The sequence below is a fragment of the Grampus griseus genome (genome assembly GCF_964374135.1).
Source record: "Grampus griseus genome assembly, chromosome: 8".
NCBI lineage: Eukaryota > Metazoa > Chordata > Mammalia > Artiodactyla > Delphinidae > Grampus > Grampus griseus.
In genome coordinates, this window is record NC_139002.1 from 63,295,029 (window position 1) to 63,320,460 (window position 25,432).

The 25,432-nt window shown below is 48.8% G+C and overlaps 1 protein-coding gene across 8 annotated transcripts in view; it reads left to right on the forward strand.

The window, feature by feature from the left end:
• The window catches only part of PPFIBP2 (PPFIA binding protein 2), a 147,682-nt gene that overhangs the window by 98,285 nt on the left and 23,965 nt on the right, over positions 1-25,432 (forward strand). For 6 of the 8 annotated variants that reach the window (XR_014297056.1, XM_082659337.1, XM_082659338.1 and 3 more), the window contains 8 exons: positions 1,122-1,253; positions 9,528-9,710; positions 12,894-12,986; positions 17,727-17,838; positions 20,440-20,501; positions 21,609-21,684; positions 22,800-22,903; positions 24,785-24,852. Coding sequence is in view for 7 of the 8 variants with exons in the window: in XM_082659337.1 (XP_082515463.1) it covers positions 1,122-1,253; positions 9,528-9,710; positions 12,894-12,986; positions 17,727-17,838; positions 20,440-20,501; positions 21,609-21,684; positions 22,800-22,903; positions 24,785-24,852 (830 nt within the window). In the remaining variant the exon portion in view is untranslated. The remainder of the gene's footprint in view (positions 1-1,121; positions 1,254-9,527; positions 9,711-12,893; positions 12,987-17,726; positions 17,839-20,439; positions 20,502-21,608; positions 21,685-22,799; positions 22,904-24,784; positions 24,853-25,432) is intronic. The other 2 variants (XM_082659339.1, XM_082659341.1) reach the window with 1 other exon arrangement.

A 25,432-nucleotide genomic window follows, 5' to 3' on the forward strand; every position in this document is an offset into this window, starting at 1 on the left:
GAGTCATGTTTTCCAAGTTAAAATCTCTGACCCATGCGGTTTGGTTTTATGAGTTGAGGACAGTTCAGAACGTGAAATCATGGCTGTAGGGTCAGATTGTTGAGATGACTGTTCTTGTACTAGGGTTGGGTTGCCCAAGATGATAAGGAAATTTCAGACCATGGCAGGATGCTGTGTCCTTTCCATCAGCTCATTTGGCCGGTTACCCTCCTAGCATCATATCGTGGTCTCCTTGCCAGGACCTGTGTATCCAATGTCTCCAGGTGCCAAGATTTGGGATCTCACACAACATCGCCTTTTGCCAATGGAGAAATGTTACCCCTGGACTTTGGGAAGTGCTCCTGGCTTTTGAGGTCCTTCATAATTCCTAGTAGTGCTGAGCAGGTGTTTCACCTATCACCTTTGTTTTGTCTTATTTATGTTTATTAAGTGTATATATTAATGGCAGGTTGTTGTCTGCTACTGTTTTAGGCTTGGCAGGACTACTAATAACCTCCCCAGTCTGTCCTCAAAATAAGCAAAGAACAATTTTCTTATTTACATTCTAGGAAAGATACATATCACATAAATAAGATTCTACTATAACCATTCAATAAATACTCATTGAATATCTACTTTATGTCCTAGCTCCCTTCTAGGTTCCTTGCAGTAAGGTCTTCCAATGACATGTGTGGAAGACTGGGCTGAATATTGACTGAGCCCAGGAGGTGACATGGAAACTTTGGTTTTGAAAAATGTAATGTTAACCTAAGCTGGTCTTTTGTTTGTTTTGGTGGAGAGGATCTGCTGCTTTGCCTTAAAAATAGACATGGAGAAATTTCATTCGTTGAGCAGACCCATCCGTTTTTCTCTACCTGGAAAGAATGAATAATGGTTTCTATGGACAAATGTGCTTTTTGAGAAATGTAGCTCACATTGACTCAGAGCACAGTGGGTAGCATCGGGCCATGCTACCCTTGAGTGACCCAGCATCAGCCCAGGTCTGTCCCCTATAGGACCGTGGCTCAGATGTAGCGGTTTCATCGTACAATGTAGAGATTGCCTTATGTCCTATGGATGGAGGTAGAGTCGTTCTTATTGCCATGGAGGTTTATGATTTTGAGGTCTGTTTTTGCCTGCAGGAGCTGCTAAGTCGTACATCTCTTGAGACTCAGAAGCTCGATCTGATGACTGAAGTGTCTGAGCTGAAGCTCAAGCTGGTGGGCATGGAGAAGGAGCAGAGAGAGCAGGAAGAGAAGCAGAAAAAAGCAGAGGTGAGTGTGATACACCACCTTCTAGGGGTACCCATACTGTCCAAAGCTCAGATCAGGGGAAGCTAGCCTAATGTGGCTTCGGCCCATCTGGTCAACCCCAAGCCTTGCAGCCACTGGGTGCCAGAAACATCTATGCACCAGAGACACAATGATCTGTTAATACCAAGTTATCAGGTTTTGCTGTGGCTGCAGATTTCAGCAGTGCCCAAACCACCCAGTTTTGGCTCTAAGGCTGTATCCTCCCTCAAGCTGCTGACAAGGATGGAAAGGGAAGCAGTAGTGGGGGAAGGATCAGACAAGACTTGGAGAGACCAAGATGTCTTCTGTGAGAGCCAAGGTAATGACCGCGTATTGGATGAAGTCAGCTGCTCAGTAAGCCAGCATCGTTGTCCATGGAGTCTAGAGACATTCTTTGATGTGCATTTCACAGACCCAGATGCAGCCCTTAGATTATGTGTTTCTTTCCTCCTGATGGCTCCTATGGGTGAGCCCATGCACAGGCTTTCTCGTTTTCCTGTTTTCCTGTATCTCGTTTTTGTTTTTGTTTTCTCAGGCTCCATATGCCATTGACTAGAGCATGCCAGACTCTTTTTTTGGATAAATTCTAGGCTCAGAGCTCAGAACAGTCCATTTTAACCTTAGATAACCACCTTCCGTGTGCCTCTACCTACAAGTTCCCTATATTTGTACACTGTGCATTGTGAGCTGTGGAAAGAATAGCCTTTAGGTTTAGAAACACCTCGGCTCAATTACTGACCTAAATGCTTGATAGCTCTTTGAACTTCAGCAAGTGAACTACTTAATCTCTCTGAACTTCAATTTCTTTACCTGTAAAATGGGTAACTGTGTGATGAAGTCGAAAAAAAAAATCACCAAAGCTAAGTCTCTATCATAGGATCCGGCATCCTCTCTTCCATTCAGGCACCTCTAACATCTAAAGGCGGATATTGTTCCATTCAGTTAAGCACCAACACCATCATGCCCGGAAACCTGGCACATTTCTGTGTTTACCGGGTAAACACTGGTGATTGAGACACTTCTAATATGTGGGGCATATTCCTTGCATTGCTTTTGAGAACATGCTCATTAGGAAGAAGTATAGTTGCCAAAAGAAAATTTATCTCCGTTACGCTGAGGACACTATCTTCTAGTGATGAAGAATGCAGGCTTTTGAATCCGACCTCTTGGCTGGAATCCAAACTCAGCTACTCAGTAGGTTTGCGATCTTAGGCAAGTAATTTAACCTCCCAAACCTCTATTTCTTCTTCTGTAAAATGGAGATAGCGGTACTTCCTGTTTGCTCAGTTGTTCCGAGGAAGGAATGAGATAATGTATGTGTGTCGTCCTTAGCGTAGTGCTGGATAACTAGCTTTTATCAGTTACTTACTGATTGTGTTTTTAAGCATGCGAGAAATGTAAATGTCGACCTAGCTACATTATTGACTTCTAGTTCACGCAGAGTCAAAGCTTATCTGTGTGAAGTGTTAGTTAAATAGACTGTGCTTCTTAAATGTTCAGGGAGAAGCAATTAGATTTTCTACAGGTTTAGAATTATTTTACCAATGTTTCAAAATGTGTGATCACGTGGGGATATACATTCAGGCTTGGGGGCAGAATTGAATAAACTCTGTAAGAAGGCTTAGAGTGGTAGAGACAACTCAAAACCGAGGGAGGGAGGGAGGGGAGGGAGCGAGGGAAACAAGGAAAAGAAAGAAAGGAAAGAGGGAGAGGGTTATTAGGTCACACAACTGGAATAGTCTAGGGTTTAAAAAGCTGATATCACTAGATTCAGCTGGCTTTACCATGTCGTTAGAAATCAGGCTTAGTGTCTCATTCGGTTCTGTTTTAGCCTTATTCTCAGGAAGGCTCTCTGTATGTGGTGACAAAGATGGCCGTCAGCAGCTTTAGATCCTACTAGCCTGGCAACCTCGGCAGAGAGAGAGATTCTCTCTCTCTCAAAGATTCCAGCAAAACCCCAGGATTGCATATCAGTGGGCCAATTTGGGTCACGTGCCTGGTTCTGAACCAGTCACTGTAGGGGACATGGACCCACGCATGGGTGTGTGTGGGCATGAGAGTCAGTCCATGGTGGCAGAATGCTGAGTTAGTACCGAGCTGGAGCAGCTCAGTTCCTTTCTAGGGAAGGAAGGGGAGCTCCCACTTCTGGGCCAAGCACAGCTAAGGCAGTCATTCTACTGTTTGCTTTATTTTTTCTTTTCTGAAGGATTATTTTTCAATCCGAATTTTTGCTTTTGTTTTCCATTAGACTATTTGTGCATGAGGCACCATAGACCCTGAGCTGCTGGCCTCAGTCCTACCCGATAACAGCCCTTCCCAGTTGCTAGTACAAACATTAGGTTTCCACGTGGAGGAGTTTTTCAGGCTGTTCAAACTTGTGATAATCAGGGAACAACGGCCATATGACCTGAAGCAACATTCTCATTCTTGTCATTAAACATAATCTTTACTGGTATGCTCAGACTCTCTACCACTGTTTGTAACTATCTGGGACACCCTAGGCTTACAACCATGGACAGGGCTACTGAAGCTAGCTGCACTACTGTCATGTGCGTGGTGGAGCTGTTTATTTTGAGGGAGACGTTTGGCTAGCTGGGGTCATCAAGGTTGTAGTTGTATGAATAAAGGGAATGTTGCTTCCCATCCTACACTGCTGCTGTTTTTCCAGTGAATGTGCTTAGCCTAAAGCCTGATTGCTTGTGGTTTAAAAGAGGCAGGACTTTTCTGAGGTAGCCAGATCTGAAATAAACTTTCTCTGTGTGGCTCAGGCTTTATCCTAAGCAGGTATCCTGCCGCCCTGTAGTCAGCTGTGGAAGTGATTACAAATGTTTATCTATAAACCCAAGGACTTTGAGGTGTAGGTTTCTTGTTAAATGGAGACAATCCTGATAGCCTCGCTCAGGAGTCCGTGGCGACCCTTATGAGACGTGGGTGAATACTGGATTTCCTGTTTACTGTACCTTTTCTCCTGAGCCTTTCGCAGTGGTCCTGGGTCATTTCAGGAGACCCAAGATTGGACCAATTGGGTTCACTCCTGAAAAGCAGGACTGCAGGAAAAGTAACCAACATGGAAAATAAATACCACAGTTAGGAGGGTGGCACATGAAGGAAAGAGATCCAGAGGCAAAGGAAAACCTCGGGGTGGCCCACCTATCAAAGGCATGTCCGTTGGAGAGATCTTCCTCGGAGAAGGGCATGTGGCTTCCCTAAGCACTGGGGGTGCAGGGAGGCCTGCAGCTGGATCCCTCTGAGATCCAAAGTGTTCTGCGTGTAGTAGCGGAGCAGCCTTTCTAGAGGGGAACAGGGATCCAGCATGTGCTTGGAAATGAAGTCAGCCCAATTGATCAGGGACATACATAAGCCTGAAGAGAACTGGAAACGAGCTCTAGGATTTCCTGGTAGAAAATGGAATGTCTTACAGCACAGGTGTCCTGCTTCCTTTCTTCCTATGGGTGGGACCTTGGAAGGGGAGGGATTCTGATTTCTGAACTGTTGCAATGGGAATGATGAACCTGGAGTACAGAGCAAAGGCTGGGAAGATTGTGTTTGCTCAGAGAACAGCTGGCCTGACTTAGGAGAGTTTTATTATTCTTGTTTTTATTTTGTTTACTCATTTTTGTTTGTACAGGAAATGTACTCCAACAATTCAGAAATTAAGAGTTCAAAAAGGTATATGCATCAAAACCTCTCCTTCCCCAGCCAGCAGTCAGACACCAATGTTGTCAGTTTGTTTTGTATCCTTCAGAGTTATCTTATGCATGGACAAGCAAATTTATATGGATAAATTCTTTCCCTCATATTTGCACAGATACACATTATTCTAGACCTTTCTTTTTTTTTAATTGAGCAGTCATAGAGCTTGTTTCATATCAAGTACGTTAAAAAAAAAACCTTTCTCATTCATGTTTATGTTTACATATTATGTTACGCTCTGACTATGCCCTCATTTATTTAACCAGTTCTCTCTTGGGTGGACATTTAAGTTGTTTCCAAGTGTTTGCCCTTACAAATAAGGCTATTGTGAATAAATTTGTAAATGTGTGAGGATATTGAAGTGGAATGGAAGGGTCAAAGGGTACAACACACTTGACATTTTGACAGATGTGGAGGTGGTATTCCCACCTGCTATGTGTCAGAGTGCCAGGACAGTATCAAACTGAGCATGAAGGAAGCGGGAGAGAAACAACTAAGTAAAGTTGTGAACAAGTTTAACAGGTAGGATGGGGTGGGAAAGACTATGATTATGGGAAGTGCCCAGTAGTTAGTTTCACATCGAAAAGAACCATCAAACAAACAAAAACTTTTTTTTTTTTTTTGTGGTACTCGGGCCTCTCACTGTTGTGGCCTCTCCCGTTTTGGAGCACAGGCTCCGGATGCGCAGGCTCAGCGGCCATGGCTCACGGGCCCAGCTGCTCCGCGGCACGTGGGATTTTCCCGGACCGGGGCACGAACCCGCGTTCCCTGCATCGGCAGGCGGACTCTCAACCACTGCGCCACCAGGGAAGCCCCGAAACAAAAACTTTGACGGTTGGCAAAGCAAGAGTAATAAAGTGAGTTGAGATTACAGAACGGGGATTAGAACCTCATAAATGTCACTTGGACTTTATGATGTGGGACCCAAGATTGAAAACACCACTACAAAAGGCTCGGCCCTATGGGAGAGAAAAGACCTATTAAGAGAGGAGAGGGGGGCTTCCCTGGTGGCACAGTGGTTGGGAGTCCACCTGCCGATTCAGGGGACACGGGTTCGTGCCCCGGTCCGGGGGGATCCCACATGCTGTGGAGCAACTAGACTCGTGAGCCATGGCCACTGAGCCTGCGCGTCCGGAGCCTGTGCTTCGCAACAAGAGAGGCCGCGGTAGCGAGAGGCCCGCGCACCGCAATGAAGAATGGCCCCCGCTTGCCGCAACTAGAGAAAGCCCTCGCACAGAAACGAAGACCCAACGCAGCCAAAATAAATACATAAATAAATAAATAAACTCCTACCCAACACCTAGGTATTGAAGGGTTGGTTTTTGTTTTTGCCTTCCACCCCCCCCCCCCATTTATAGTTTCTGCCCTGAATGTAGATAAAGAAACCAGGCAATCTGCCACTCTGGCTCTAATGCTGAAGCAAAGCTAGAAACTAGTTTATGAAGTGAAAGTGATGGGTCTCTTGAGAGAGTGGCCATTGTTATTTTGAGAGTTCATGACAGGGAGGGAGGGGAGAACGCGGCATAGCCAGACATGCACTGTGGACCTTGGAAATCATACCTTTGAAAGTTCAGAAATAGAAGCGATGACTCAAGGATATTGAACTACATAAAAATATACTTATTTCTGACTGTGCAACCTCACAAATAATATACCAATAAAAAGGAAAAGGTAGAGGTACCTTGAGAGGAACCAGTTTTCAAAGGGGCTTGTACAAAAGGTAGGAAGGACGGAGAAAAGTGCACCTGCACGAACAGCATCAGGAAGATCAAACCCCACTGAAAGGGACAGTTCTGAGGACAATGGGAAGATTTTCCTTTAAAGTTATGTTCTCAAGAAGATCAAAGAAAGAATGGGCTTGGTTCCACTGATACCTCTGACAGGTGCACAGAACTTAGGACAGCAGTCCCCAGGCTGCTTGTTTATAAGTGAATTTTAAGGAATCGGAGAAATCAAGTGAGTTGCTGAAAAACTGGAAGTAACCATTTTCTCCTCCTCCTCCTCCTCCTCTTTTTTCAAAATGGCAAAGAAAGTTAGAAGGGTTCTATAAAATTCAGTCTACTGAGTTTGAGGTCAACCCTATGATGGTTTGTGAGAAGACAAAGTAGGGATCTGTGTCCATTAAGAGTAAGTTACGTCTAATTGGCCTCATTGGTTTGGCCAGGAGTGCATCTTGTAGTGGTAGGCTGGGTAAATCCTCACTTCAGTGAGGCACTGCGAAAACATTGCTTGGGATAGTCTTGTGGATAAGATAGAGGAATATAGGATGAATGCTAAAACAGGCATATCGGTACCCAAGTGATAATGAATAATATCTTAAGACTACCTCTAGGAAGATTTTTTTTGCAGAGGGTCATGTCATCTGCCTTTGGTCCTCCTGCCTGGTGTGCATTTTTAGTCCATAATTTAGCTGCTGATATAGAAGGCCTTCAAGTTGTGATGACAGGAAGCCAAAGGAAACTAAGTGGATCGGTTGACATTGGGATTCATGAAGACCTACACAGACTGGAGCAATCCATAAGTTGGCAGGAAAAGAGTAAAAGAGAGGCCAGGAGAACCTGAGTAGTGCAGAGCTGCCGAAGGTAAGGAGTAAGACGAGGGAGCCACGCAGCTTGAGGACAGAGGATGCGTGTGTGGATCTGACCGCGAGGAGGGTGCTGACCCCTTTTGTGCTGGAGATAGAGCTCGAGCTCATCTGCCTGGAGAGTGGGGGTGGGGATGAGGTGATGAAAATCAGGGCCAGCGGGTCTAGACCCCTCACTTGAGAGAGACAACAATGAAGGGAACAGGAGAAGAGTGAGGGCCGTGACGTTCTTGAAACTTACATAAGAGAGAGAAGAGCAGGTGTGAAGACCGGCAGGGCCAGTGACCAGGAGAGACTAAAGGTTCTGGGAGAGTGGCCAGTAAGGGAAGCATGCTGGAGGGTGCAGAGCCACTGGGCTTTTGTTGTCAGCGATCAATGTCATATGGGCCTTAACTGTGTTGCATGACCTTGAGGTGTTTTCTGTTGCTCTCCCGGTTTCTCTCCTTCATTTCTTATGGCTCAAACGCTTGGTGGCAAAAGGAGAAGCAGTGGGGAAAGTGAACTCACATTTATCGAAGGCCTCCGTGTGCCAGGGCACCGTGTGAGGTGTTTACCAAAGTCAGATGAGCGGGTGAAGCCAACCCTCTGACGACTGACTCTGGGGAAAGACAACGTGGGGCTGTCTCTGGGCTAACTCAGGTGCGCTAGCTCCAGGAGAGAGTGGCTGGGAGGCCAGGAGCCCGCTTATGACGGCGATGCCTGCATCTGCAGCTCTCCCAGTTCAAGTGGCGTCGCTGGAGGGAGAGCAGGCTGGCGTAGGGGCCCTAGCAGTGCTCTCTCAGACCCAAGCTGCCATCCGGACCCTCAATTTTCCTTCTACATTTCCTTCTACATTCTTCTTTTAGGAAACACTGTTTCTGTGGGGGATGGAAAACCTCTTTCTAGCATGCCTGGACAGTTCTCATGGTGCCAGGCGGCAAACCTCCCAGTACCAGGTGCCAGTGCTCAGAATGTCAGTAAAGGTGGGCAGAGACGGGCTAAACACTTTAAATGGCTGCCATCCACCCTAGGCTCTGTCGGGATCTGTTGCCAACTGTCTCCTTAACTCCATGCCCCGGCCCCGTCAGCTGCCCGCAGTCTTCCCCAGGCTCTTGGGTTTCTCGTTGCCATGAGTGGCACCATCCTCCACCCTGCCAGCCAGGCCCATGACTCCTCGTCCCCTTTACTTCCCCACACAGGCAAGGGATCTAGAACGCGCCTACTTCACGTCACTTAGACTCGTCCCATCTCTCTGTCTCGACCCAGGCGGAATTAGTCACTCACCGCTCCCGGGAAGCCCCATGGTCCTATTGGTGTAGCACGTACAGCCTGTTGTGATTGCTATTTGTGTGTCTCTCCTCACTCACCTGCGAGCGCCATTGCTCACTGTGGCCTTGGGTCTCTGTGGAGTGATGCTAGATGTCTGTGGAGTAGATAAAGGAAAGCCCAGCAGAGCTGCTAGTGCAAGGGATTCAGAACCGAGTAGGTATGAATTCCAAGGGTTGCAGTTATTTTCCAAAGTTGCAATAAAAGGTCAAAATGTTCTTGAGGCTACAGAGGAGTCAGGTCTGGTGTCGGGTGTGAGGGAGCGTTTAGGGCTGGGGACGTAGTAGCGTGCGTGCGCGTGTTGTGCGCCGTATGTCCCCTGTGCACAGGTGTTGGCACGTTTGGGGAGGGCGTCAGCGAGTGTAGAAGGGATGCATCCGTATGTGATCCCATCTCCGCTCTTGCTAGACTCTGCGCCTCAGACGCTGTCATGCAAGGACGGCCCCCAGTATGGTACGAAGGCCATACTGCAGACGGGCCCACGGATGGGGCAGGTCAGGGAAAATGCCACGTCTTTTGGTTCCTGTGAAGAGAGCATATGGTCACGGACAGCGACCGCTGTGTGCCCCCTGCCGTACACTTCCATCCTTCTGTTCTGCTCTCCTAAGGAGTTCCGTGTCTGAGCGCTGACTGACCCTGCGTGCTTTTCTTCTCCTCTCTCTTCCTTCCTACAGTCGGTTCTGAATGTGATCGGTGAGCTGCAGCAGCAGATGTGTAGGCTGCAGCTGGACATCCACAGGCAGATTCAAGAGCGCCTCTCACTCAGTAGGGACCACCCTGAGGAGGTGGCAGCCGACGACGGTGCGGCCCGGCCCCAGCCCTGCAGCCAGGAGTGTGCCCGTTGGGAGGGGTCACCTGTAGGAACCACACTTAAGTATATCAGAGCATGCGTGTGTGTGGCATCTCGCTGGCGGAGGGGCTGGGGCTTCTCCTACCTGGAACAGCGTGTGCTGGCTTAACATGGATCCGTGGTCACCTCTGGGCAGAGCTTGGGACTTGCTCCCCTCGGGATGTGAGCTGAGCTCCGTGACCCTCGCTGAACGGGGTCTGAGCCGGCGAGGCCAACCCTCTGACCGGTGGCAGTACTCGTCTCTCTCAGGGCTGGGAATGAGGTGTGTCAGGTGCCCTGAGTGACGGGGCGTCGGTGTAAAAGCAAGCTTCGGGTCCCCTTCCCAGGTACGACTCAGACACTGGTTCTCCCTCCTGGGCTGGGAGATTAAATGACGTTTCAGCTCCCATGATTTTTTTTTTTTTAATTTAAGAAAAAATAGCATCATAAAATAATCCTCTCAAGTTTATTTTTAAAGAGGTTTATCCCCAGTGAGAAAATAGAACACAAGTGTCCACAGGCTGTGACAACTCTCATCATCTGAATTTCTGGGAAAAGCTCTCCCGTGTGAGAGAGGTGTATCTGCCTGGGATTCTGGACTTGGCCCCTTGCGCTGGTGTCACCAGGTCCTTTGTGGTGGCAGCTGCACAGAGATGAGCCTGTGCTCCCAAGGCCCGCTATCGAAGAGGACTTGGAAGCCCAAGGGAAAGTCAAGGGCGTAGTAGCCATGTCTGTAGGAAGTTGCCATGGTCCATACTCAACTATGGGACATGTGGGAAATCTCCACCCAGACTTGGGCATGAGGGGAGGGGGCCTCGGTGGGGAAAAAATTGAGAGTCAAGATATAGGTGTAGATTTGGAAAGGGAAGCTCTGAGAGGGGTGCTGGGCATGCCCCCTGGTGAGTGGGTTACCCCAGAAAGACTTGTAAAAGAAGTTACACTGTGCACCAGTGTTTATAGCCCACGATGGGCAACAAAGAGCTTAGAAGGAAGGGGATGTGCCGGAGAGGTCAGAGAGCCTGGAGGGCATCATGCTCTGGGTCCCCACAGTGGCAGCTCCTCAGCAGGAACCTGCACACTTTCAGTTCTGCCATCAGCAGGCCTGGCGTCCCCTCCGGCAGGGCCAGAAATGTTCTCAGAAAATGATCCTGGATCTGCTACAAGTCACAACAGGCCTTAAAGTCTAATGTTGCAGATCACAGAGGCAGTAACCTTAGCTTGGAAGATACGTTTCTAAAAGGGCATCAACAAATGTTCACCTCATTTATAAGAAAATCTTAGCGAATCTCCCTGCACAATGCAAGTGTAAGCAATGGAACTTTCTGGTGGATTGTCTCAGGATGCAAAGGTCCGTTAAATGATGGCTTGAATTGCAAGTGTTCGTTCATCAAGAAATAACACATACCTAACTATGTGCCAGAGGTTAGCAAAGCTCACGGAGTTCACAGTGTAGGAGAACTAGCCATCAGCCATCACACCAGTAACTGTTTAATTGCAAATGATATAAGATTATACAGATGCCACAAGAGAGTATAGCAGAGGGACCTGATGAAGTGTAGAGGTTGGAATAGCTTTGCTCGTGGCGGCCTGAAGGATGGGCAGGGGTTAACCTGGCAGAAAGTTCCAGACAGAGGGAGGGAGAGGCATGTGTGAGGGCCCAAGTCAGAAAGAGGAACTAAAAAGTATCCAGCGTGGCTGGAGCATAACTGGGGAGAGACAGTAGTACAAGAGGCAGGCAGGGTGCTGGGTTAGGCCGGGCCGTACCGGTCGTGGGTTAAAGTTCATGGGCTTTTGAGGAGCAGGGAAGGGCCAGGATCAGATCTGTGCTGTAATTGTATTGTTCCCCTGGATGCCATGGGGGTCGATGGCTTCAAGAAGGGCAAGATGACAGAAGACCAACCAGTGGAGAGGCTGTCCAGGCTCTCAGCAGTAACTGCTAGTGATGCTAGAGTTGAGATAAAAGAGATTCAGGTGATTTCCTTGAAGGTGGAATTTAGAAGGCTTGGGGGGTGAGTTACGTATGTAGGGGGGGAAGACAGAAGGAGGTGCCAAGGATGGAGCCCAGGTTTCTGGCACAGGATGGAGATGCCATTTAGTGAGACAGGGATGTCTGTGAGGGGGAATTAAGGGTTACACTTGGGTCATGACAGTCGTAAGATGCCTCTGTGCAATCCACGTGGAGATGTTGTGGGAAGTTTGTTATGTGAATCTGGAGTTCAGAAAGTCTATGGGAAGTAATCGCTTTTATGCTAATTTTTCTGATAGAAACCAGTCAGCAGGACCCTTTGTCCATTAAAGGAACCTAGGTTTGGGATAAGGGTGCTCAGCGGTGTCTTTACTAAAAGGGGTACTTTAGAAAGCAGGGGCCCTGGGGTTAGAAGATACAGCCCTGATTTCCAGCTCCACCACCGGCAAGTTGTTTAAATGTCACTTCCCCACTCAGCAACCTTCAGAGGCTCCCTACTTTCTAAAGCATGGCATCAGATCGCCTCATATTCTCATCCCAAAGCCTTTACAGTAAGGCCCCACCGTTTCCCACTGAATGCTGCCCATCCTGTGCTCCAGCCCAGCAGGCTGTCTGCCCTCTCCCTGGACGCCGCCTCCCTCCGTCCTTTCTTCAAGCCAACCCCTCCTCTGAACTGGAACACCCAGACCGGCTTCTGCATTTCACACTTAGCATTTGTCCTTTTAGCGTTTTGTGTCTATCCTCCTGGCTGTCACTTCCTCTGTGAAGCCTTGCGGGAACACCAGCCTCCTCCCCTGGGTTCCTCGACCCCCAGCACAGACAGATGCTCCCTGTTAGCCTGCTTCCTGCTACTTTGCCTGTAACAAGCTGCCTCATTTCTGCATCTCAGTTTCTCTTGCTCCCAACTCCTACCTGTCCTTCCCCCTACACATACGTGCATGATTTGGGCACACCCTGCGGGGAACACAGATGTCAGAAAGGAGCGGGGAGAACAAGTTCTGCGAAGAAGAAGCAAGTTTTCTCTTCCTTTTGTCTGGAACTCCCTGGCCTTTGTTTTGTAACGGGCACATAGCTTTTCCTGAAACGAGGACCGTGTTTAAAGATTGGAGCCAGCCACGGCGTGGAGCCTGACGCGGTCGCTCCTGCCTTGGTATCCACTGTGCATGTGTTACCCAGGGTTGTAGATCCCAGGAGCATCCTGTTCTTTAACCATCAGAACTCTGTCTTTCTTCGTCACCCCCCTAGGAGTTACTGCAGGAGCTCCGGCACCTCAAAATCAAGGTGGAAGAGCTGGAAAATGAACGGAACCAGTATGAATGGAAACTGAAGGCCACCAAGGTAAAAGGCGGTTCTGATGCTTATGGAGAAGCTTTGAGGCCCAGTGGGGAGGGTCTGGGGTGTGCCGTAGCCTAAGGCTGAGGAATGGGAATGGATCCCACTGTGTGTACACGCAACAGTGCCCAGATTGTGCGAGCAGACAGATTTAATCCAGGAGGGCTCTTTTCCTGGGGAAAGCCCATGAGATTATGAGCTGCTGAGGTCGCCAAGTCTCCCTCTCTCTGTGTCCCATGGCACCCCCCCCCCCCGCCCCGGCCCAGGCTGACACTGGGCCAAGCAGGGCCTCTATGAGTGAGTGATGAGTCCTAGGACAGATGAATGCCAACATTGTCTTAGCTGCATCATTTTAAATTTAGCAGCCCCTCTAATAATCAGTTTCTGGAAAGAGGTATGCTTTTATTTTTAGCAATTCCTCAGAATATATACTTGTCATATTTTTGTAACCAGATCATGTTTCTATTGAACTGGGGAGCTTGCTATCTAAAGGACACCGACGATACATTCTTTCGTGAAATAAATTTTATCCCTCCCTCCTTTGTTTTCGCTAATAGTTTCCTCCTTCATTTCCTCTAATAGTTGGAATGGATTCAGCCCACACATTTATTGTTTTGGCCAGAACGTTGTATTTTAAAACGTCGAATTAGCTGTCACTTAAGCATTAGGAAATTTCACATGTAGAGTTAGACTTCCATGCAGGCAAAGGAGTAACGCTCTGGGGTTGGGGGCGGGAAGCTCTAAAACCCTGAAGCAGTTTCTCCGCCTGAGGAGCTGGCCAGGCTCCCCCTGGTGGGTGGGTGCACGCCTGCCTTTCCACTGAGAGCTCTGCAGCGCCACCCACAGGTGTTACCACATGGTCCTGTAGGCATCTTCATCTTTACTTCTTAGAGTTTTCTTAACATCTAGTTTGTACTTTCAGTTTTATTTTTTCTATACCTTCAAATGATTCTAAAAACAATAATAACCGTTATAGATAATTTTAAACCACAAAAATTTAAAAGAATAAAAATCATTCGTAAACTGCCCAGGAGCTACCACTATTAATATTTCCTTCCAGGAATTTCTCTTTTTGGGGTCTCTCTCTCTCTCTCTTAATTTTGATGTTGATAATTTATACACAGTTTTATACCATGCTATTAAAAGAAAACTCCGAACATGATGTTGATGTCTGTATAATATTCTATTGCATAAATGTAATTTTCTTAACTGTTTTACAGATGAGGAAACTGAGGCACAGAGTAGTTAGGCAACTTTCCCAAGATCTTACAGCTAGTCAGCTCCAGCGCTAGACAATCTGCTTGATCATCTACTGCTCTGTTCTTATCTACGTGTCCCCTTGTGTGCACTGTGCTTCACAACCCCCAGTTCTAGGAGCACCGTTTCTCTAAAAGCTCAGAACCTCCCATCCCCACGATCCCCTCAAGCGAGTCCTGTCTTGGTGAAACCTTCGAAGTTGTACACTCCACCTTCTATTATAAAACCAAACAACTCGTTTGAATCACCTAAGCGCTTCGCCTTGGCATGTAGACCTTTGAGATACTGTGGATTATTTAATAACCACCACGTCTGGAGACCCTCCTGTGTGCCAGAATGTGTCCAGCCCTTTGTACACGTTTTCTCATTTGGTCCATAAAAGAGCCCAGCGAGGTCTATTGATTTATTGTCCTCGTTTTCCTGGTGGGGAAACTGAGGCTCAGAGTGGCCAAGGGGAGGTTCTGATCTGGATCTGTGTCATTCCAAAACTCATGCTCTTTTCCCTCTGTCATCCTAATTCCCTGCAGTTGAAACCTGCCTTGTTTTTGAAAGTTCTTCCATTTTCTGTGTAAAGCTTCTCAGTCCGTCAGTGTGCTTCGTCCTTCAGTGCAGCGGCGGTAGGGCAGGGTCCCTGGGTTTAATAAGGCCCAGGATCTGCAGGGAGGCAGAGCCCCCATCTCTGCCTGGCTTTGTCCCAGACCTCTCACCACACAGCTCCAGCCTCAGTGGCCATGGCAGTAGCATACTTTTCCCCATGGTCAGGTGCACGGCCTCTGGGCTGTTGTAGACTTCCCAGCTTAGGGACAGATACCTTTCTCAGCGTAAGAGAGGACCTGTCATTTCTGGCCTATTCTGTGAAAATGGGCACATGGGAGATTGGGCCCAGCCACTTGGTCTGTAGAGTTGTAAATAAATGACTTCACCCAGAGGCAGGCCTCAGAGAAGAAGAGCCTGGGCTCTGCCTTGATAGCATCTCATCACTGGTGTCCACTGTGGGGCCCGCAGACAAGAATCAGGCATCCGGATTCCTAACAGCTCTCACCCTGTCTACAAGGAAGGGGAGAAATGGGTGTGGAAGGTGCAAGAAAAGTTAAGAGAATATCTTCCAAGAATATTCTGGCCCTTGTAGAAATGAGAGGCATTTGGATTGAGTCCCAAGGCTAGTATTTTCAGAAGCCACTGTTGCCATCAATCGTAAGCCCACGGGCTCCAAGGCCCTGGGTTAGCTGTGCAAAGCTGCCCATGGCAGCGAGTCTCTGCAAGCCATTTGGTACAGCTGGACCCAGCTCTCTGTCCTCTGTAGGTGGAAACCAAGCAAAGGGACAGTGCTCTGTAGGGACTTTGGGTAAGGAAACCCACCCCTTTGCCACCTCTTTGTTTTTACATGGGCCCATTTTGGGGATGTTAGGGAAGGTTTGTCCAGAACCCCTTGAGGTGGACTCAGGGAGCCCTCTCCCCACACGAGGAGCCCTCATCTGTGCTATTAACTCAGCTGCAGGCAGCCTAGGCTGGGTGGAGCCCTGGCTTTCGAGCAGGCAGGGTTCACGTCCTGGCCTGGTCGCTGAATAGCTCTGTGACTTGGGAGTCGAATCCTTCCCTACTCCTGTTTTCTCCCCGGTGACGTGCAGGGGTACTGCTTCATCCCATGGTTTCCTGAGAGGATTGCGTGAGGGTTGATGTAAGAACGCAGTGAGCATGGAGAGTAGGCTCTCAGCCCGTGTGTCCTGAAGCTGAACACAGGCCTGTTGGGTGGAAGGGCCACCAACAGGACCAGTGCTCATTTGATTACTTGACTTGTTCAAAAATGGCCTCGGGATAGGACGAGCCCATACCGTAACCTTGCAGAATAAAGGTGGGGCCCGACTGGGCTACCACATGGGGGGCGGGTGCCCAGAGTAGAAGCTTCTGCTGTGTGTGCCGTTGACTGGCTGGGAGTTGGTTCTCACCCCCTTTCTTAGTCTGTTTTGTTTATTTTCTTTTTTATAGATTTTATTTTATTTATTTATTTATTTATTTTTGGCTGAGTTGGGTCTTCGTTGCTGCACGTGGGCTTTCTCTAGTTGCAGCAATGGGGGCCCCTCTTCATTGCGGTGTGCAGGCTTCTCACTGGTGGCTTGGCTTGTTGCGGAGCACAGGCTGTAGGCAGACGGGCTTCAGTAGTTGTGGCACACGGGCTCAGTAGTTGTGGCGCATGGGCTCAGCAGTTGTGGTGCACGGGCTTCAGTAGTTATGGCTCGCGGGCTTCAGAGTGCAGGCTCAGTAGTTGTGGCACATGGTCTTAGTTGCTCCGCAGCATGTGGGATCCTCCTGGACCAGAGATCGAACCCGTGTCCTCTACATTGGCAGGCGGACTCTTAACCACTGCACCACCAGGGAAGCCCCTCTTAGTCTGGTGTGATGCTCAGAGCACTAGCTAGTTATCCATAAGGGAAGGAGTAGGATGAGAGCAGCAACAGAAGTGGCATTTATTGAGGACTTACTATCTACTGAGCATGAGACTAAGTTGTTCATAACCCTTACCACATTTACTCCTTACTGCAGCCCCGTGTGCTAAATGCTGTTTTCCTGGTTTTATAGATGAACCAAGACTCAGAAATGTTAAACCACTTACCCAACTAGGAAATGAGAGAATCCAAGTTTAACTCCAAAGCCAGCATGCCTCTCAGGACGGGACCTACCCAGTTCTGACCTTCTAATCAGTATGGGAGCACAGGGACCACCTGGCTTGCTGTTACGTGTGCAGTTTAATCTGCTAGTAGAGACTTGGGAACCACCCAGTGCTGCTGCCCACGTGAATGTGTGTGTGCGCCTGTGTTGATTTACAAAAGTACGTCCACTCAGCACACCTGAATGCTGTATGCAATGCTTGTATGTAATTTCATTTGGGTAAAGGAGCATAGATGTCTGAGGTTGGGCAGAGGCTGTGGCTGTGCATTCAGGGTGGGAGAGTTTGAGGGAGGGAACTCTTGGCTCACTCATTGTCTACTAGTAGCGATTTGATTTCCACTGTATTTCCTGTATGGGGTGGAAAAACGAAAGATGAACGTACTTGTTACAGTGGTTTACGGACATGCTACTGCAGAATATCTTGGGAGAAGGAAGACCATGTCCAGAAAGAGAATATCCATCTTTGGACCAAGGGCAGCCCTCCCATTGAGCACGTTCCCACCTCCTCAGGCCTCTGACTTATTTTGGCTGCAGAAGGCATGGGAGGGAAAGAGCCTGGTCAGGCAGGAGGATGCAGGAGAAAGAGCAGGTGGATGGCCAGGGCCACGGGCATGTCCTCAGTGGCCAGGAAGAGCGCGTTCATTCTGCAGAGCTCCACCTTGTGGGGAGGGCGGTGAACACCTCTCACTGCTCACCTCTGGCAGCTTTGCTCCTAACTTCCTAATGTGTCCTCGGACCCACTGGCCCTGGGCTCTGACTTGAGGTACTTTGTCATGGTCTGGTAGTCCCTCTGAGCTGGTAGGATGGCTTTTTCTCTTCCAGGCTGAGGTAGCCCAGCTGCAAGAGCAGGTAGCCCTGAAGGATGCAGAAATTGAGCGTCTGCACAGTCAGCTCTCCCGGACTGCAGCTCTGCACAATGACCATGCAGAGAAAGGTAACTGGGCTGACTGTGACCGAATGCAGTTTGCCCTTTGGCCCTGGGCCCTCTCTTATAAGTGGGCATGTGTGTCTCTGGGTGTGTGTACTGCTGTGTGAGGAGGCATGAAATGTGCACGTACGTGTGTGTGTGTGTGTGTTCGTGTGTGCACGCATGGGCCTATAAAGCCCAGCTCTGTTGTGGAATCATTACCATGAACCCCTCCCCTGTTTGGAGGACTCAGTGGAATCATTACCGTGAACCCCTCCCCTGTTCGGAGGACTCAGTGGAATCATTACCATGAACCCCTCCCCTGTTTGGAGGACTCAGTGGAATCATTACCATGAACCCCTCCCCTGTTTGGAGGACTCAGTGGAATCATTACCATGAACCCCTCCCCTGTTCGGAGGACTCAGCTCTGAAGGCTTTTCTCAGATGCACTCTGACCGTTGAAGCTCTCTGTGCAGCTCCCCCTGGGGCTTTTACTCTTTCCCTTAATTGAAAGGACTTGTCTTTGTGTTATTACCAAAGAAGAGGCTTTAGCAATTCACTCAGTCGTTGAATGGAGCCCTGCCTGGTACTCACATAAGAGCCTGAGGTTACAGAAACAGATGCGTTATTTCCCATCCTTTGGATCTCAACTTAAATGTTACCCCTCAGGAAGACCTTTCCTGGCCACCCTACCTCAGCTAGGTGCCCCCGTTTTTCTCAAGCTCAGCACTCTTTTTCTTTCATAGTACTTATTGTAATTGATCAGTGTTGTATTTTGTGAGGTCTTATATAGACTGTCATCCTCCTTCTGGGGCAGTGACTGTGTCTCTCTTATTTGAGACCATATCCACAGAGCTTCACATGGCATTCAGCCCATGGCTCCTAAGAAATATTTATTGAATAAGTGAAAGGATGGTGAATGGTCCCTGAGGAGTTCAAATCTTGCTGATTAAAAATAGAGGCTAAATCCTCAAGTATTCTTAATGCGTATTTGATATTTACAGCTATTTGCCTTATACGCAAAATGATCACACACCCTCCAGCTTCTCTGGCCCCCAGGCTGCAGAGCAGCGCTGGGGAGCCCTGTGAACTAGCCCCACTACAGTTGCAGCTGGGCCTCGGCACCAGCACCGCTTAGCTTGGATCCCTGGCGGGGGTGGGGAAGCTGTGCAGCCCTGAAACAATGGCTTAGGCGGGAGGAGGAAATTAGTGACCCATGTGCTCATCCCTCCGCCAGCCTTTCTCTTGTCTTCTCAAGCCACTGAGTATGTCACCTACTTGCCATGGCTTAATGTGGAGACCGGAGACCCCTGAGATACTCTAGACTGTCTGTGATGCTAAACTTGCATAAAGAGTTCCCCAGGCCCTGACTTGTGGGCCAGGCAGGCTTCCCCTGCACTCTGTGCTTCCCCACAGGCCTCGCCTTCCAGGCCCCACCGCATTCCATCACCGGGCGCCTCCTGGAGCTGATGCTCGGGGCCTTGCTCTGGCTGCGGCCTGCCCAAGGCATCAAGGTTTGCCAGCCTTCGTCTGGAGTTTACTGCCCTCCCCTCCACAGACTGGGTTGCCAAGCTGATCTTTAGCTGTCAAGAGCCTAAGATAGTGAACAGCAAGCACTCTGCACCTCCCTCTGAAGCTGAATCCCTACAACTAGTTACACAAAGTCCTAAATCCCTTCTTCCTATTCTTGCCGGCTGTAGCAAGCATCCCGAAAGGAGATGGGGTGACTATACCTATTTTTGTCCCCTTGTCTGCTGTATTTCTCTTACGTAGACATCCCTATTCTCTGTAGTACCCAATTTGGGGACGGCTATAGGGCTTTGCTTGGAAAAACTAGCTATGTGTTAATTCTTAGACCTCCACATGTTGGGCAGAAAGACCCCCAGCTCCTTTAGGCTTTAGCCTTTGACCTGGCTCTCCAGACTAGTTTGGGAAGAATTCGAGAGTCTCTTGGGGCCAAGGTGAGAGAAGGCAGTGTGTTGTCCACCACAGACTTACAAAGATCCCTTGGCCCATAGAGAAATTCTGTAGGCTTATGATGAACGAAGATTGCTTTCCTTAACAGTAGCGTTTGTTTTAACATACTTATAGATCCAGCTAGACACTGTTAGTCGATTCCGACTGTGACCTTCTAAATTGAGCCAAGTACCTGACTCTTGTTTACATAATCATTCTTGCCCTGTCTCTGTTCAGCTATAGGCTTCCTTTTTTCTCTCATTTTAAATTCTCTTCTGCTACAATCCACGGGACAGTGTGATTCTCTCTAAAACTAGTTAGCAGCCGCCCAGGTACATGCCTACTCAAGTCATAGAGGATAAATGTCTGTTTCCTTGTGGGATGTCAGTTGTGAAAGATTTGGGGGTTCCTCTGTGTCACCCTTGAATAAATGGCATTTTGTTTTTTCCCCACAAATGTCTCTAAAGAGAAGACAAAATAGTAGGTTCATTCGTTTAATAGTCCAGCAAATATGTAATGAGACTGACTCTATGCCAGACACCATCATGGGCTCGTTAAAGAAGTAGGGAGCCACGTGTAACTTATTCATATGGAAAGTCTTAGCATCTTAGCAGGTGGGAATAGTTGTCTGCATTTACGTAAGTAAATCTTCCTATACCTAAATTCTTTCAGACCAAGAAATCCAACGTCTGAAAATGGGGATGGAAACTTTGCTTGTTGCCAATGAAGATAAGGTAAGATGGCCATGGAGCGGCCCTGCCCTTTCCCTGCTGACATTCCTGGTTCTGTTTGGTCCTATTAGTCTCTGATATTTTGGACAGGGCTGTGCCCATCAGACCACCGACTCAGGGAAGTGTCAGGAGAATGGCCTCTGCCTCCTAGACACATGGCTCAGCCACCTGTTTTTGGCTTTGATGCCTGGGAGCTTTGCCTAAATGGCATCTCCCAAAGGCAGAATAAAGCCATTCCTGTTCATGCAGGTGTAGGGAAAAAAAATACCACTGAGGTTACTGCCAATATCATAGCTGCTGCTCAGACTACTAGCAAAACTCAAGAACGGTTCACCAGTCTCCCACGTTCATGATCTGGTGATAGACCCATTGTAACTGGTGATGCATAATCATAAAATATCCACCTCCGTAACTAGAGAGCACCTGTCTGGCGAAAACATCAGCTCTAAGGATCACAGCCCTGCATATTACAGACGAGGAAACATACTCAAAGTGCTAATGTAGGTTTGCCCAAGGTCAGGTAACAGTAGATAGCAGAGCCAGGGTCATACCCAAGTTTATCTAGCTCTGAAATCTGTGTGGCCTCCCCAAGTCCCCAGCCTTTGCTGAAAGAAATGATCTCCTCTGGGAATTTCCTCTATTGCGTAAGGAATCTCAGCCTCCTACGGAGCAAGTGAGAGTTTTGAGAGAAATACGACAGCTTTATTTTAGTCTTTTTTTTTTTTTTTTTTTTTTCCCCCACATAGCTGCAGAGGACAATACTCGGACTAGGAGGCAGATTTCAATGGCTATGTCAGGAGGGTAGGAAGACAATGAGTTTCCTGCTTCGGGAAATGTTTGAGCCCCTCGAAGGCTGTATCGAACAGGGAGTGTTTTATGACTAGAGATTGGACTCGTAGCCTTCAGGTAGAGGCAAGAGTGCTTGCAGCTGCTCAGGAGGTAGACCACTGAGAACCCAGGGCCTGGACACTGTGTTTCCCTTTGGAATATTCTATGGCTTCCACATAGCATTTCTTCTCAGTGTGCCCAGAACACAGCCAGGGCCCCCAGATGAAATCGCCAGGTGCCAGTGGTGTTGTTTACATAGAAATCTGTCTTGTCCTGTGACAGGACCGTCGGATAGAGGAGCTTACTGGCCTGTTAAACCAGTACCGAAGGGTGAAGGAGATCGTGATGGCGACTCAAGGTAAGAGCAAGGGGGAGCTTTGCCATTTTCTCCCCCACATATCCCATCTCTATGGTGTTAAATCCAGGGGCAGACCTGCCAGAAGAGTCCTCATCTTCATTTGGAGAAATGCTCTGCTGGAGAATGGAGCTGGTTAGACTGCCCTGGGTGGGGGGACACTGGCAGCCATTGCTTGCCAGAAGTTGTGGCAAATGGCAGAGTCAGTTCAGAGCTTCCAGGAGCTACCCAGATCGCCAAGGAAAGACAGCCTTCAACTCGAGCCATTGGCGATCCCTACCCTTGGAAGATCTACGCATCTGCCCGGGACACCTCTTAGAGGCAGTGAGGGCAGTCAAACCTGGATCCGAAGGCAGCTTAATACCCTCGTTGGGGATTAGAGCCTCCCCACCTCCTGGAGAATTTAAAAGCTTCCCCAGCAGACGCCAGGACACTTGGGAAACCTTCTTTGAGTTGCCGGGTACCTGGGTTCCCATAGGAAGTCACAGCGCAGTGAGAGCTGTTTGTGTTGCCCTGAAGAATCTTCTGAATCACACTTTTAATGTCCCTTTATGTTTTTCTTTGTCTTTTTTTTATATAAATTTATTTATTTTTGGCTGCGTTGGGTCTTCGTTGCTGCACGTGGGCTTTCTCTAGTTGCGGTGAGCGGGGGCTACTCTTCGTTGCGGTGCGCGGGCTTCTCATTGCGGTGGCTTCTCTTGTTGCAGAGCACGGGCTCTAGGCACACAGGCTTCAATAGTTGTGGCTCGCAGGCTCTAGAGCACAGGCTCAGTAGTCGCGGCGCATGGGCTTCTCATTGCGGTGGCTTCTCTTGTTGCGGAGCACGGGCTTTAGGCACACAGGCTTCAGTAGTTGTGGCTTGCGGGCTCTAGAGCGCAGGCTCAGTAGTTGCGGCGCACAGGCTTAGTTGCTCCGCGGCACGTGGGATCTTCCCGGACCAGGGCTCGAACCCGTGTCCCCTGCATTGGCAGGCGGATTCCTAACCACTGCACCACCAGGGAAGTCCCTCTTTGTCCTTCTTAATGAAGGAGAAACAACGTTAGGATTTTGTGGTACAATTATAGGTTTCTAAACAAGTCACGTGGTAGTAATTATCTCTTCTGCGTTAATGCTTCCAGGGCCTTCAGAAAGAACTCTCTCAATCAATGAGGAAGAACTGGAGGGAGGTTTCAGAAACTGGAACACTGCAAATAAAGGCCCTGAAGAACTTTTTAAACCAGAGGTACTGTGTTTCCGGTCATGACGTGGGGTTTCAGCAGGCCCCAGGAGCTTACCCTGGGCCTGGGGGAGGATCTAATCAGGTACCAGTCAGGTACGTCTCAGGTGTAACTCATGACAGGTAGAAAAAGTTAAATCAATGGAGTTAGCCCCCGAGGCCTTGGGAAGAGCACTGAGGCTGGGGAGCAGTCAGGGCCTGTGTTCCCGTTGGGAGGGACAGCATAGTGGATACTGGACTTCCCAGGATAGGAATTTTCTTTTTTAACTGGTTTCCTTGCTTGTTTTTGCCTTTCCTCTCTGGACTATAGCCTAGACCAAAGGTGGTCTTTGTTTTATTTACCACGGTCTCTCCAGGATCTGCAGTGATGCCTGGTACCCAGTAGGATTCAACAGATATTTGCTGAATGAATGAATGCATGCATGTTGCTCATTTGGAGGGATAGCTGAACTTTTGAAGTGATACATTCCTATTTCACAGACAACGTCCCGCCCCTATAACCAGCATACAGATTTCCTTTTTTCTTGTTTAAAATTTGATCCAGTTCTATGAACCTCTCTGGACTTAGTCTAGATACACGTAGGTAAATTAACTCATAGATACAGATCTCAGATGAAGAAGGGGTTTCAGCCCAGGATCCAAAAGGTTCTTGAAACTCCAGAACAGTCACAATAAAAAGGATCTTAGCGGTCCAACTCAACCCTTTTAATTAAGGGAGGAGCAAAAGTGTCACCCGGTGGCCCAGTTATGTAGTCAGAGCAGGCATCCCAGATTGCTGGCAATGATAGCAGTAACTGATGCCCAGTACCTCTGGGTGGTCCCTGTGATGAGCACTGCACGTGACTCACCTCATTTACTCCTCATGACCCCTTTGGGATTCTTTTATTGTGTTGCAGCTGAGGCTCAGAGAAGGTAAGTAATCTGCTCTGGGTCACCCAGCAAGTAGATGGCAGAACTTGGACTTGAACACAAAAGCCCAGGCGTTTAACAACTTACATACTGTGATGCCAGGGTTCTTTCTATGGTAGACCAAAAAGATACTGGGATCTAGAGAATAGAGGCAGCCCTTGCAGACAGGAAAGACATCAAATTGTGTCCTTATCTTCCACCAGATTAGCTCACGTTCATTCCACCCTTGATACTCTTGCCTTTCTGGCCTCCTTGCTAAGCTCATTCTCATTTCTCAAGATTCAGCTCAAGTGTTCTCCCCTCTGAAGCCTTCCTAACCTTCCCACCAACAAGAAGGATCCTCTCCCTCCCCTTTATCCCCATATTATATTATAGGTATTGGTATCAGAGGGACATGTTGCATTGCTCTTTCATCCTAATTAACTTACCTGACTCCCTGATGTGGGCAGTGCTTGCCCCACACCCAGCACAGGGCCTGGTAGGCAGTAGATGTTGCTCGTGTTTGTTGATTGACTATACGAATTACAGAGTTGCTCATTGCCAGCAGAAATCGACTCCGGCTGACCTTTGCCAACAAGGAATGTTTTTAAGAGGGTGTGCAGTGGCTCACTGAATGAAAGGAAAAGCTGGAGAACCAAGCTCAGAAAAGGCAGGGGCAGCCAGGGATTCAGGTCTCAGGACTGACTTGTCAGGACTCTACTGCTAGAATGTGAACTTAGGCCCTGGAAGGAGAGGCCAGTTGGCCAAGGTTGTTCAGTATACCTTCCTCCTTGTCTACAGCCATACCTCCCTGAACGCGCCTGGTCTTTTCCAGTATGTCTTCCTTTTGGGCATCTTAAAAAAGCAAGGCATTGGAGTTGATGTAGCCACCAGGGGTGGAGATGTAACTCCCCAAGAGGAATTGTCCAAAAAACGGGAAAGGGTGGCGGGTAGTCTCCAAACAGTATCTGTCCAGTGACTCTTCCGTTTCCGGTGCAGGTATCTCCAAGAGGTAGCTCTCCCACGGCGGGACCACCCCCGCTACCGCAGAAATCACTGGAAACCAGGTAGGAGGCCCAAGCACCTCCGTGGAGCCACTGTGCTCTCAGGCCCCTCTCGGGGCTCCAGACGTGGCAGTGAGCACAGCCACCATGTCCTGAGCACACCTGTCCTCCCTTTTGGCCCCAGCAGTGGTCACCAGGGCCAAAATGCTGGAGCAGTCATGAACCTTGCCTACCTGCCCTGGCCACAGAGGGCCTTCCCTTCCCACAGGCTGAAGGTCCGGGTCGTTGTCACCGAGAAAAGACTTGGCCAGGGGTTGGGGCCTCAGAGAAGAGGTGGCTGCACCTCATCTGTGCCCCCTAGTGGTTCTTCAGAGCATCTTGTGAGGTGCACCTGTCATTCCCGTCAGCCCCTCTGGAACACCCTTCCTGCTCTCAGGGAATCTAGCCCTGTGACACTCCACATTCTCCAGGGAGGACCATTTCTCCTCACAGGGAAGTTGGTCCAGTTGCTTTGGGGAAGCTTCACGTAGCAATGAGCGTATCACAGGCTGGCCTGTGGGGTCACTTCGCTGCCCCCTGACTGATTCTCTCGAAAATGAACCTATCTCCAGTTCCCTACATCAGCTCTTTAGAACACATTTCC